Source organism: Nipponia nippon, unplaced genomic scaffold (assembly GCF_047370975.1).
Source record: "Nipponia nippon isolate SJK-2023a ecotype South Korea unplaced genomic scaffold, ASM4737097v1 scaffold_24, whole genome shotgun sequence".
NCBI lineage: Eukaryota > Metazoa > Chordata > Aves > Pelecaniformes > Threskiornithidae > Nipponia > Nipponia nippon.
The window spans coordinates 7109542-7124276 of NW_028262341.1; the positions used below are offsets into that span (position 1 = coordinate 7109542).

General features: G+C 38.3%; 1 protein-coding gene across 11 annotated transcripts in view; it reads right to left on the reverse strand.

Moving 5' to 3' along the window:
• Nucleotides 1-14735, reverse strand: part of SKIC3 (SKI3 subunit of superkiller complex) — a 49320-nt gene that overhangs the window by 29790 nt on the left and 4795 nt on the right. For 10 of the 11 annotated variants that reach the window (XM_087761329.1, XM_087761325.1, XM_087761331.1 and 7 more), the window contains 12 exons: nucleotides 13792-13932; nucleotides 11850-11948; nucleotides 11646-11754; nucleotides 9692-9832; nucleotides 7927-8028; nucleotides 4946-5079; nucleotides 4196-4282; nucleotides 4003-4106; nucleotides 3764-3890; nucleotides 2389-2568; nucleotides 1439-1563; nucleotides 738-991 (listed from right to left, as the gene is read on the reverse strand). In XM_087761329.1, the coding sequence (XP_087617455.1) occupies nucleotides 738-991; nucleotides 1439-1563; nucleotides 2389-2568; nucleotides 3764-3890; nucleotides 4003-4106; nucleotides 4196-4282; nucleotides 4946-5079; nucleotides 7927-8028; nucleotides 9692-9832; nucleotides 11646-11754; nucleotides 11850-11948; nucleotides 13792-13932 (1603 nt within the window). Of the gene's footprint in view, nucleotides 1-737; nucleotides 992-1438; nucleotides 1564-2388; nucleotides 2569-3763; nucleotides 3891-4002; nucleotides 4107-4195; nucleotides 4283-4945; nucleotides 5080-7926; nucleotides 8029-9691; nucleotides 9833-11645; nucleotides 11755-11849; nucleotides 11949-13791; nucleotides 13933-14070; nucleotides 14187-14735 lie in introns of all 11 variants that reach the window. The other variant, XM_087761333.1, reaches the window with a different exon arrangement.

Below are 14735 nucleotides of genomic sequence, written 5' to 3' on the forward strand. Positions count from 1 at the left end.
CATCTATTTCAGATGGATATATGGGGTGAGAATGACTGAAAATTAAGTGGCAAGGAGAATGTGAACCAAACAGTTACTCATTGGCCATCAAAACGTTACACGCTCGCAATACTATATATCTTGAGAATCAGAGTCCTATCACCAGAAAGGAGTTCCAGTTGCCCCATTTCTCTCTGCTCCCAGCGATATACTGAAGACCTATTGCCACCTCTAACACCTGTAGACCTCTCGGGATACCTTACTGCTATTTTTCATCACTCAAAGAAGCTCACAGGGGTCTGAATTACCAGGGCTAACACAAAAAGTGAGGAACGTATGGTCAGGAGCAGCAGAAAGTTAGTATAGCCCATGTCTTTGAAATGGCAGCCTGACTCCATTGCCTGTTGAGCCAGTGTTTGACTGCTTAGGTGAAACTGCAGCACTGTTAGCTGGCTTCCTCTACCTATCTTCAATTTGTCTACCCATTTGCCCTGGTAGCTACGCAGATATAACTTTCATACTTACTTGAAAAAGAAATAATCACTCCCATGCATCATGATTTAAGGGCTCTTCAGATATTGGCAGGCCACTACACACTAGCTTACATGCAGGCAATCACAGTGCTCTACATACCCAAAATCCACATCTATCCTTCCATGCAGGAAAACCTCAATACACCAAGACACTCTCCACAAGACTGAAGCACTACAGTGTGTAGAGGGAGAAAGAGTTAACACTTTCAAATTCAGACATATCACCTTTTAGTGCAGGCACATAGTCTTCTGTCTTCTTTAAGATCTGTTGATAGGTAGCTATAGCATTTTCGTATTTGCCTAGAATCTGCTCAACTGCTGCAGCTCTGTAAATGCTGTACACGAGCTCTGGGTTCAGCTCAGTTGCTTTCCTGAAGGATTTCAGAGCTGTTGAATAACTACCCCTGCTCAAGTAAGCCTCCCCTAGAGACTCCCAGCAGTTGGAATCCTTCGGATCAGCCCTGAGAGCTGCCTGCAAACTGAAGATATCAAGATATAAATTTATTTAAATAAAAGGTGATGCAAGCTACCAAATTATTTCTTTGCATTATATATTCTCAGGACACAAACACACAATTAATTATACAGAACTTTTAAACACAGCATAGTAGTGTTTTCATCCTCAGAGCACGTTATACAAGTTCAGACATTGTACCTAATCTTGGCTCATTATTCAGTGCTATACTGTGCTTGTCTATGACAAGCCTGTCACCAGGCTTGTCAGTACAGAACACTGCTATGCTGAAAAGACTACATTGTACTAATTCTGGAACTGAAGAGAGACATGGCTTGCTCAGACCCATTTCCCATTGTTTAGTACAAGCTATCCTATAATCAGCTAACTTATTTTCAAAACTTGCTAAGATCAAAGACTGTTTTGTTGGGATTTATAGAAAATTGCTTAAACCAACCACTAGTTCTCTTACTCAGCCACTGCTTGTGACGGCTGACCAGTTCTCAGGTAGTAAAGCCCACGATGAAGCCAGGCCCATTTTGCTGTACCAGTACTCGCTTTTTCAGTTACCTCATTCAGGATTGACAGAGCAGTGTCCTAACAAAGCACCAAAAATGCCAGGTTAGTAAACATATATGTGTAAAGAACGAAGTTCTTGTTGAAGAAGAATACTCCTAATCCAGCAAACCATTATACTGTCTAATCTGTTAATTACTGTAATGAAGAAATGTTACAGGGACTTTTTAAAGCTGGCAGGCTGAGTGGCAGATTAGAGGAGGAAATTATCACATCTAAAGACGTGATTATTTCTTATGCACCTGTCTTTGCAGATAGACAGTAGCCTCCTGCAGTTTTCTAGAGACTATTATTTATTTATTTATTTATTTAAACTAAAGAAGGATACTAGTATTTGCAGCAAGTCAGACACTTAGACTGACTTTCCAGATGTTCCAATGGAGGCTGTCCAAGTATGGGTTACACTTGCTCTGTAATATCATAGGCTGAGAACTTTTTATACAATGCTACATAGAAAATACTTTTTAAAATGTTCCAATGACTTTGTATGCTTTTCCTGAAAGAAGCAAGGTGGACGATGGAGAAAAGAAGTGGCACAAGTTAAATATGGAAAGAAAAATAGCTTTCTCTTCATGTTCCCTACTGAAAAAATCATTCATCTACATCACACATGTGATGACTACAATGTCATGCTTGGTTCCCCTACCCTTCTCCCCAGACAGATTTAGTTTGGCACTGAAGCATGAAATTGAAGCAGGTCCAACTATGAAAACTGCTAAGCAACGACAGAACATCTGTTTCCAGATCTTATTATCAAATACAGAGGAAACCTGAAGTGATTCCTCAAAGAGCAGGATTAAGAGAAAAACAAAACAGCAGTAATCCAAAACCCTGAATAAACAATACCATGTCTCCAAGTTCCACGCTTAAGCCTACAGCTGCTGTTCCAGATTCTTCATCAGTTCCATCCAGTTCAAAAGCCTTTTTATAGCAACCACGAGCTCTACTTTTGTCTCCAGCAATGTCTCTGTAGTAGTTACCTAAATAACAAAAGACACTTCCCAAGTAGCTGTCCAATTTTGCAGCCTATAAGGAAATATGAACACAATATAAGACAGCATTTTGAAGGATTATACTGATGATATAACTGGTCCAGTGATAACTACTTGTTCAATCTCTGCTTATCAACTTATTTAAGCTCCTTCTGTGACATATCTGAGTAGTCAAACTTCAACATTTCAGATATTACTTGAGCTATAAATATTTGCAGAATTTGCTACAAACCTCGTGACACAAAGCATTTTGTACATGAAGTACTAACAAGCTAGTTGTGCTAGGAGAAAACAACTTCTTACTACATCCCACAATTTTCACATTCTACTCGGTTTCAACCATTACGCTCATACTCTTACCATATTACATCACAATTAACTCCAGCCTTTTCTAAAGTTTAAGTTCCTTTTTAGATACACTTGGCAGATTTGTTTATACTTAAAAACCCACAGCCCCCAAGGAGCAGAAAACAGCTTTGACAATAATAAAAAAAAAAGCTCACATAAAACAGTTTAGAACCAAAAGTATTGTTTACTTCAACTACATTCTCCAGTACACTCTGCTGTTATTGAAGTGCAAACAGCAGGCAATGATTTGAGTTGGAAACACCTGTCATGAAGTTATATGGTGAGTTTACAAGGTCTAGAGTCTTACTTTGCATACTTCCATGTTCCCAATAAAGATGTCAGACTAAATCTTTTAGATTCACATTCTTACCTACATTCAGAGAAAAAGCCACAACCACTAAAAATCCAAAGATCAGGAAAAGCATATAAATTGTGGGGTTTTGCAGACTTACTTCCTTGGACAGACACTGAAACTCTAACACCATTCTCATCTTTTTTCCTTCCTCACTTTTTTCCCAATTTGAATTTTGCCCTCCCTGTTTCAAAATGTCTTTGAAGATCTATGCACAGGTGGTCATCTAGAGGCCTCAACTTTAAAGCCCTCAAGGAGAGAAGACTGAGAGAATCACCACTATGTTTGGCTCAACCAGAGGCCTCAAGAATTAGGGGAAAAGAGGATAACTAAAGCAGGGAGATTCCAGGTAACTGCACAGCTCACTGCAATGCTTTTTTGAACAGCTGAACTTGGTTTACAGGCTCTGTAGGCTTGTAAATGGTAACAAGGGGAATATTCAAGTCTGTCATTCCAGTCAGCGTATTTTTCCAGATTTGGTTTCTGATACAGGAAAACACTAATTCTACATGATTAGTTAAAGCATTACCTTCAAGAACTCAGTGAGTGCTTTTCCTTTGTCTTTTTTTGTCTCATCACTCATGAACCAGTATGTGAGCCCCAGGTACTGATGATACTCTGCAGTTTCTGCCTTTCTTTCAATAGCATTTAGAAAACTAAATAAAAGGAACAGAGGTCAGATCAGACAAACTCTGAAAAGCTGCAAAACACTATGTTCTATTCTCCCCCACATTTCCCTGTTAGAGGAAAAGAAAAAAAAAAATCTACCTTCTTTCTGCCTGTTCGTAGTTCTTTTGGGAATAATGGATGAAACCCTCTAGAGCATGGGACTCGGCCAGATCAGGGTGGGACAACAGAAGCTCTTGTGAAATCTGCAAAAGGATGTCATCATTCCCTAGTTATTTCCGCTATGAAACCAAGAATTCTACTTAGCTTACAGGAATGAGAATACAGCACTAACCTTGGAAGCTTGATCCATTAAACCTTTGTTTAGATAAGCCTGACCTCTGAGAGCTAAAACCACAGGATCACTGCTTGCATCCACAATCTAGGAAACCAAGTAATAGACATGACCAAGTTATTCTCTCCCCAGATTAAGAAATCACAGTTGTCAAAAGCACGCAGACTGCATGAAGATAAAGACAAAAAAACATTTAGACAAAATACTCCTGAGAAGCCTTAGACAGATTAATTTTTATGGAGAACCGGTAGAAGATGGTACAGAGCAAGGACAAAGGTACAGAAGTCTAAACATCGAAGTAGTGTACATGAAACTGAGAGGCAAAAAAGAGGGGAAGCAACTTTTGCTTAAAGCTTAACCATTCAATCTTCAAGTAATATGGTCTTGTTCATGACTAATGACAAGCGAATGAAGGACATGGGGAGTAGGATTATAACAATAATTTAAATTAAGATGAACAGCAGACATAGAACTAGCAAGAACCCAGCAGCACTGAGCAAGACCAGACAAGGTCAAAAGCAACAGCTTCTAAAATTAGAATTACGAGTGAAAAAGAGTTGTAGTAAAGCCTAAAAAAGACAGAGAAGGAAGGAGTGTTTGGATTACACCATAGTTGATAGGATTTGTCTAAACCACACAGAATGTAAAGAGGAGGCAAGGGAAGAAATACACAGCTTGAGTTTTTAGTACAAAAAGATGAGAGCACTTTTTAAAATTCAAAAAAATACACATTTTAGTCAATGAAAATACCTGCTCAAGTGCTTTAATGGCTTCTTCTGCAGCATCAGTATTGGCTATTTTAATCAAAGACTCTGCTTTCAACTGAAGGATAAGGTTCTTCCACCGAAGAGTAGGATCCTCAGGAGTTCCAAGAACCTCGAGAGCTGTTGAGAAGAAAAAAGTTTCATCACGTAAAAATAGAAAAAGGAACTATAAAGAGCACCACTGTTCCCAATATGGTTTAAATCTTGTTAATTACAATTTTTCAGTCTACTAGAGCACCACCTAAAAAACAATTTTTTGACTGTTCTCCCCCATGTTGAAGAAATTGTGCTGTAAAATTTCTATCCATTCAAGTTTAAAAGTTAAATCAATTTTAGAAAGGTCCTCTCAGACATGTGGAGAGATTGATTGCTTTGCAGCTGCTGGCCTTATAAATGGGAACACTACATTCTTCCGATCGATGACCTTTCAGTAAACAAGTTGTTTTACACTTCAGTGTTTGAAGAAAAAAATATTACTGAAACCAGGGATTTAACTCTGTGTCTGTGCAAAGGTAACTTTGTACCTTTCTATGCAGTATTGATTACTTCTCCAGTACACAGTATAATCTCACCTCAGAGAATGGGGGCATCTCTGTTGAGCTTCAGCATTCTCCAAAGGCAAGAACTTTCTGAACAACTCAATTAACTATATTTATTTTCACAGATGATTAACTTTTGTATGACTTGATACAGCCAGTAAGACAGGCCAAGCATAAAGCAATGCTTCCCCAGAATTCTCTCCCACTTTCCACACATTCTTTGGACTCAGGGAAACTTACACTTTGCACTGAGAAACAAAACTTATTTTGTTTCTTCTGAGCCTGCCAGCTTTTAGTTTCATTTGGTACTAACTAGACCTCGCATAGGAAAACAAAACACTTGATCTTTACTTATTTTCCACATCACTTGCAATTTCACAGATTTCAAAATCACCTCGTCTCCAGGCTGGAAAAGGACTTTACAGGCTATTTACTTGTTCTCACATGCTGCATTTTCCATACATTTGGTCAACCTTATTACTAGTCTGTTAACTTCTACTATTATTTTCTTTTTGAGATATGGTGGATGAGTACCAAAAGTGCACGCAAATTTCACCATGCTGCTAAAGTTCTTAAAGCAACTGAATGTTGGTGCTGTGTTTCACTAACCATTCCCTTTCCTGTAATTCCTAATATATGACTTGCCTTTAAAGCACAGAAGGGGAAAGACACAGTCCTATTTTTTCATGCAAAATGAGGAACTTTCTGCTCTCTACTTCAAAAAGACTGTAGGATAGCTTTGTGGGAACATTTCTTCCCACAACTCATGATTTTGCATTTAAGACTATAGAACTTTATGCATTATTTTAACACCTAGTTACCCACTCTGGTAATCTTTCAGAGTTCCGCAGTCTGCTTTGAATAGCAGCGAACTTTATCACCTCATTACTCAACATTCATAAAGGACTAGAAAAGAGAATGAACAACACAGGTATTGGTGAAAATGTCAGGGACATCTCCTTCCAGCTGAAAACAGACATAATTACTATACTGTGTTCTAGCTTTTAACTTATTTAAAACCGACAAAAAACACTCAATGCTACAACTCTACTTCTTATGCCAAGGCTGCTTAGTTTCCTTAACAGCCTTGTAAGACATCTTATCAATTACCACCTAGAAATCAGAGAAGGCTATATCACCTCTCCCTTATCTATGTGCTCGTAAACTGCCTCAAGGAGTTCTAAAAATCAGCTTTACTTTACAAAAGCCATGCTGTCTATCCCCCAGAATACATCTGTCTACATAAATTCCCTAACCCTGTTCTTTCAGTTTTAACTAATTCAACCACTAAACATATCAGACTTGTTGGTGGCTTCCCTGATGTTTCCTAGAACCCTTTTTATAAGTTAGGGTCACGCTATCTACCTCCAAGTATTAGGGTGCCAAGATAGTTTAAGCAAGCAATTACATAAACGCCTTAGTACTTCTGCAATTTCATCTTTATGTTCCTCAGTCAATTCCTAAGTCGATACCTCATAGTTCCTTAATGCTAATTTTTCTTGTCTTGTTTTATAGTAACTTCTATTAAGGCTATAATCACAGACAAATTGTTTGATGAATCTCCTGAAAAGGGTCATGGTGTAGAAGTCACCCTGAGCTCTACCACACTGAACACAGATGGGGAAAGAATCACCTCATTGTCATTCTTTCTGCAATAAATTTCTTTTTACCTACTTTGTTCTGTTTTCACATTTCTGTAGGCCTTTTGAATCTCCCTCACTGGCAAGTACTTCCCCTTGCTGTTAATAATTTCCCATGACTGTTTAGCCAGGTCTGCATACTTTTACTTCTTCAAGTCTTTCTTGAGAAGTTTTTCATTGCATTTGTCCCTGTCAGGAAAAAGTCCACTTTGGCTGTCCCTTCATTTATAACCATCAGACAATAGCTCTATTCAGATTAGACATGCATCACTAGATCATAACAAATCCCTCATTACCAGCTAGCACGGATGAAGATTTACACTCAGTGAGGTTTATTAAGATGCAGTTATACTATGGCACATTCCTGCCTTTTACATTAACTTGATTAAAATCTTATCTTAAGTCTAAATATGAAGTCTACCAGACTAAAAATTTATGACAGCTACCCTTGTGGTTTCAGGCAATTAGCTGCTGTTTGGCGGAGTTGGTCAACCACCAGCTGAAGAAGGACATCAGAGCATGCAAACCTTCTAAATATTAACCATCAGACAGCTTTCTGGTTCTAATTAGCAAAGTATTTTCTCTTTTCCTGAGACCAACCAGCACAAGGTGTTTTTCAGCTGTGACAAACCAAGAGAAGCAGGGGACACCAGCACAAGCTGTGAGACTGCAAAAAGCAAAGGACTATGACTGCTGCTAACTCAGACCTACCATGCAAAGCCCACATTGGCCGGACTACATAAAGTAGCGTACCCCTCCAGTTGCTCTTTCAATTAGTGGGCAGTTACCTTCATTGCAGGACAGGACAGCATCCCTGTGTTTGTGAATTTTCATCTGTGCCTCTGCCAAATAATGCCATGCTGCTGGACAATGGCTAGTCTTCTGCAAACCTAATAAAAGAAGAGTTTTAAAAAAGTTGCTTTGGGCTGCAAAGACACTGTAGCTGGCAGATGCTATATTGCCCTATAGCGCCACCAAAAACATATTATCAGATAATGAGACCTGCAGTTAATTTTTTCTTGGAGTCTTATTTTAAACTGTTTTAGACATATAGGCCTCCATGCAGTAAGGCAAAGACTACGAAGCATGTAAGCTTCTGCTGGGCTAATTTTGTATATAACATTACATATACAGAAAAGAAAATGGGGAAAAAGCGACAAAATATACAACACTGGCTTAAGGTGCACTTTTGTTTGAAAAAGAAAAAAGTCCTTCACTTTGATCAGACATTAACATCAGCAGCCTGTAGACCGCTTTACAAAGTTTTTGTTAGAAACTGAACAGGCCCATAGAACTTCAAGCCAGCAAAAAAATGATGGCAAGAGTGTTTCACTGAAACCTCCTGATAAACTTGCCTTAATTAAAGATTCAATAATAAAACTGAATTTGAGTCTTTGGAGATACTACTGAATAATGCCTTGAAACTTCAATGCCTAAAACGCAAACACTTGGCTCACTAGAAAGGACATTATTTCCAAGCTTTATACATTTCTGCCGATATCAAAAGCCTTGCACTTTGCATTCTCCCCTTCACGAGCAGAGTATTACATGTAAAAGTAAAAACAAATAAATAAAATTATTTGGGAGATGTATCTTTTGCCAAAAACAGGATGTATGTTTTGTCAAAACATCCAGTGGCCATTTAAGCCAAAAGAATTTGCTTTCCATGGAAGACTTTTTCCCTCTTAAGCACCTGAAATTTTTATTTCAGATTTTAGGCAAGACATGTTATTTCACTGTGGGTAAGCTACTGTAGAATATTGTAGAATATTCCAAAATCTAATTTCAGAAACAATCTTTTTCTAAACCTGGGTGAAAGGATGCAGCATATCACAGCATAGCCTGACTGAATCCTGATTGCTTAGATCCCAAGTGCTTATTTACCTAGCTTTCTCAATAAGCAGTTTTGAATTATTCATGGCCAGGGCAGTGGAAGTGGAGAGTCCTAATTTCCACCTAGTATACTTATGAATAATTTTCAAAGAGTTTTGCCATTTCAATACAAACAAGATAATTACAGTTTAGTAAGCCAGCTCTTCAGCAATTCTGACTACTGTAAAAAAAAAAATCCTCCGATATTTCTCTTTAGATACCCAATATAAGTGTTTACCCAATGTAAGTGTTAAAGAGGTCTTAAAATGATGTAACTTTAAAGGGAAGTCATTTTTGTTCAGGTATAGAAATGCAGTGACTAGATTAAAGGAGCTGTGTTGCATTTTACTTCATGAATTCCACATTCTTTCATTAATTGCTACTGCTGTATTTACTGCTTCATCTAGGTATTTCCCCAGTAACAGTCAGAATAAAAGAAGCTTAAAGTTTATCACACTAAAATACTACAGAGCTGACTGTAACAGCAACGACAGACTTCAGAGATGTTATACTTAAAGCTATATTTAAAAAAAATTCAGAGAAAGTGTTGAGTATTCTTTTAAAATCTAGCTGGTCTTAGAACTGGCAAAGTGCTATGCAAGTATAAGATTCCCAAAATATCCAGCATAAACTAGCTGGTGTTCAAGTTATAGAGTACTTATACCTCATATTTACATTTACCTTCAGTAAGACTCTGAACAGCCTCCTTGTATTTCTTTTCTTGGAGGCATTTTATACCAAAACCAATGATGCCTGGACCACTGCTTGCGTCCATTTCCAAAAGTCTAGAAAAACAGTGCAGGGCCTCTTCTGACAAAGTGCCTTGTTTCAGAAAAAGAAATATTTTACAGTTTTAGACTAAAAAAAAAAAGGCAACAGCGTACCTTATCTACATAAATATGACCCTTATCCTTTGAGCTAAAAGTAATGTATTAACTAAACTTTTTTCCAAAGGCACGACACACTTATCACCCTCCACCCCGAAAACCAAATGCAAAAAACCAAGCAGTAATCTAAATAACCCAGTACCACCAAACAAAATGAACTACCAGTTTGAAACCTGAGTTTTTAACCACTCATGTTAAATTTCTACAGGTATACTTCCTTTATTAATAAAAACTAATTCCTTCATATGCTTTTCATGTAAGGCCAGCTGAATGCCCGCATATCAAAATTTGCCTCAAGCAAATCAAAATTATGTCCTTCCAGAGTAGGCTGTGTGTACCTACAAATTTGCTGTGATGAGCTTGCTGAAACAGTCTTGCTGTGAAACCACATAATTTAATGTCTTAGCTTAATTTTAACTGATGCCACTAACTTTTTATGCTTATGTTTATCTGTGATTGTAGACTTGGCAGTCCTTGCTTAAAGCAACTATTGTGACTTGCAGCAACAATCTTTGAACTACTGTTTTCTTTAAAAACATATGGACTCATTTGACATAAAGATTGCCTTTGATTTGCATTTGGTAAAGGTGACTAATAACGCATCCGAGTTACAAGCCCACAAGTTTGGGGCATGAAGGACTATGACATGGTTGGAATGATTCAGATATAAACAAACAGCCTTACTAAAACCTAAGCATCATCCTCCCCACCCCAAGATGTCTGTGGGATGGTGAGATGTTGTCAGAGCGCTGGCATGTAAGAACTGTGCCAAACAGATGCTCCTTGTCCTTTGGAAATCAATTTCTACATGTTTCTCTCAACTGTAAATCCTCCTCATATGGAAATGAGTCTGGGCCTCATTTGTCTTTATCCTTTCAAATCAAAGTGAAAAATTCTCTCTCGTTCTATGTTGCTACAGTATTCCATGAAGCCTACCTTCAAAACTGGAAAAGGCATTCTTCTACCTAAGCTGAAACTTATTTTTCTTTATATAAACCACAGGGGTTTTCTTCCTGATTTTCTTTCCTTGTTTTAAAAAGAAATAAAATCAACTTCTGATGCCTTAAACAATAAAATGAAAGATCAAAATTTAGTAGTTGTCCTTGAAAATGCTGAGAAAGTGTCCAACACTACTGCAATATTGTGTAGTGAACTATTGAAAATAGCAGTTGCATACTTTTAGATCTCTGCATTATTGACACACCATGTTTGGGTTTCTTTCCTCAGAGATTCTCCTTTTCTACTTAGAACAAATATCTAAACAGATCTGTTTATGCCCTATTCACCAGGCATTCTTTTGAAGAAAGTTTCACAAATGTTTGGGTTTTTTCGCCAAGAGAGATTTTCTACGTGAAGAATAACCTAAGTGTAGCCCATCCTCAGCCTTAGAGCACTGGTTAACATTCTCCGTTCCCACTTCTAAGCGTAAGAAGCTAACCTTCATTTATCTGGAGAGGCTGCTTTTGAGTTTTGTAAGGCATTCTTTCTTTGTGACTTTGTACATTGCCAGAGTTGGACTTAACTCGCAGAATTTTTTTGCCAATTTACAGTCCACACTCAATTACAGAGCTAGGAAATAGCAAAGCATAGGACCAAACGATTTTCGTTTCAGACAGGCAGAAATATAAAAGTAAATAGTGCACTTGTATTGGGTTGTGAAGGGTAAAAACTTGCAAAAAAACTGTCACAAAACTAACTATAAAAGACATATTTTAAGCACCAAAAATGTCCAAACCCATCCCACTCACCTGATTGAATAAAGTGCAAGCAAAGTACTTCTAAAGGATAACTCACAGTAGGATACAAAGCCAACATATCATTACAGGCCTTTTCCAACCTAGCCGTTTCATGAGGAAACTTGAAAGAAAAAAATTACATAGTTATTTGTGTGAATTATCAGATGTGGAATATTACATCTATTCACTGATGAAGATAGATTAACATAACCTTACTTTTGACAAGCACTGAATAAAGTCCTTGTAAAGATTTTGGTGGTCTTCACCAGGAACAGTATCAGCAGAGTTCACCGCATGTTCAAATCCAGTTAAAAGCTGAAATAAGAAATAATTAGGAGTATAACAAACAATGGCTCTAGGAAAACGTTGTCTTCATTGAACAGAATAATTCATTTGGAAGGGACCTACAACGACTACCTAGTCCAACTGCTTGACCACTTTAGGGCTGACCAAAAGCTACAACATGTTATGAAGGGCATTGTCCAAATGCCTCTTCAACACTGACAGTGTTGGGTCATTGACCACCTCTCTAGGAAGGCTGTTCCAGTGTCTGATCACCCTCTTGATAAAGAAATGCTTCCTAATGTCAAGTCTGAACCTCCCCTGACACAGCTGCAAATGATTCCCACGTGTCCTGTCACTGGATCCCAGGGAGAAGAGCTCAGCACCTCCCTCTCCCCTTCCCCTCCTCAGGAAGCTGCAGAGGGCGATGAGGTCACCCCTCAGCCTCCTTTTCTCCAAACCAGACAAGCCCGAAGTCCTTAGCCCCTCCTCATAGGACATGCCTTCCAGCCCTTCCATAACTAAGTGGATAGTTATATGTTATTATCTGGATCCTACTCATTAAGTTTACACTAGTACTGTGAACACAGAAAGGCACAAAGCAAGTTCCTTACTGTGAAGTAGTACTCAAATAGGATCCAAACCACATTAATTGTCCAGTACAAGAGGAAGCAGCTATGTACCGTTTCATAATGTAAAATGGGTACAAGGAAGGCAAAATTTCTAAGAACACATATCCTCCCTCATACCTAATCCCAATTCAAAGAAGGACTTGGTACCACAAAACCTATGTTACTATCCTCTACAGTTAGCTGTCAGCCCTCCCCCCTGCTCTGGTCCAGAAATATAGTCTTTTATTTCTGGACTCCTTACATATGTGAGAACACAGGCACCACAGAGTGCAGGCTACTAAACAAGCATGCTAAACCTTTCCAGGTTCAGATACTTTACTCAGAAACGCAGTAGAGTAAACTGTAGATTTGCATGTGAAACCCATTCCTGATATTTATGCAACTTTTTTCTTTTTTAAACTCCCTGTCCCCAAAACGAAAGCAGTGCTGCCTGCAGCACCTCTTTTCTGTAATAGCTCATAAGTTACAGCATTTGCCTTCTCAAAAAGTAGAGATTCAGACTCAATTTTCTTCTGTCTCAAATTATTTCAATTTGTATTTTCCACCTTTCTGGAGCACTGCTATCAACCAGACTGGTGATGAGAAATTTCTGCCCTTTCTATTGAATGAGGTTCATCTTGCAAGAACAGATAAAACAAAATTGACTTTGGCCATAGAGAACACAGGATCAGTGTAATTCATGATCATTCTGTTTGCTCCAATTAGCTTTGACATTCTCCTAAGAAGTGAGAGATTAAAATCTACAGGAGAAAGGAAAATTTGAACTCAAACATTGCTATCCAGGATAAGCACTACATACAAAGAAAACTAAAAACAACTACCTGTTTCATCCTGGGGGGAGAGTAGGGGGGAGTTTCTTATTTTGAAGAACACCTACATTCTAGACTCTTGTCAAAGCTTATGAATGATGCTTCTTTTAACATGCAGAGGTAGAACAATGCATCACTGTGCTACAGTGCAAACATGGACTCCTACAGAACTTAGGACGCAGTTAATGAAGGAGTCCCAGGACGACTGCTTGGATTTAGGTGCCTTATTCCACCTAAGACCCTTCTCAGGCTGCTGCATCCTCACTGTTTTTGTCAGAAGGTAAAATCACCCACCTTTTCCTGAGAAGTTAAGTACTACTAAACATTAATGAGACAAGGAGTCACAAGATTTGTGTAGTTTTTAAGGCTTCATTTGAAGTCCAGCTGCACTGTGCACATACATTTATCTAAATGAGTAGGAGTGAGAAAAATTACCAACTGCTTGGTCTTGTTATCCTGGTTTTGTGTACTGTCTTTCAGTAACTGGATCATCTTCTTCCAAAGCTGATGCACCTCTGCCTTTTCTGCACCTTCCTCCTGTTTCATTTGTATTAGTTTCTGCCATGTTTCAGCCACCTGTCACGAGGAAACAAATGAACCATGCTGTCACTCTTTAAAGAACTGCAGGTCTGACACAAGCTTTCCAATTACTGTCAACTCTACCACACTAGGGTAGACAACAGAGTAACACTTAAAGTAATGACCCAGATTTACCTGCTTTCTGATTAAAGCAATAACAAGTCCCAAACCATTGTGTGGGACCTGTCCACCTTGCGAGGTACAGTAAATAAGGGAGGCAACATCAAGAGTATGAATTCTGATTCTGGCTCCTGGAGGAAATCAACAGTAAAAATAGACCTGAATGGTCCTCCGATAAACTCTGAAGAAAAAAATGGAAGTCCTGTTGCACCTACAGCACTATGAACAGAAACAGAAGAACAGCAGCAGTACATGTTGAAATTCCAGTGTGGAAAAAAATCAAAAGAACTGGAAAAGAGAAAATAGGACCTTGAGGCCTAACTTGCAATCTCCTGTTGCACACAGAGCAAGCCTGTCTTCATATGCTAAACTATTAACATTGGATTTAGTTTCAGAAACTGGTATACAAAGTGGCTTTGGAGCTAATTAACAGTCTTGAGCATGATGCTAAGTGATTTGTAAAACTTTTCAATTTCCATTGTTGGAGGAAAAGGGAGAAGATGACATGGAGTAAGACCATGCACCACTTTGTAAGAAAGCAACCTTTCTAAAGGTTCTAAAGTAAAGGCAGAGTAAACAGCATAACTGCAAAAATATGTATCCTGTAACATTACTACAGAGACTATAGGCAATGTTACTGTTGAACCATTCAGGCATTTAACAGCTCCACCTTGTGGTAC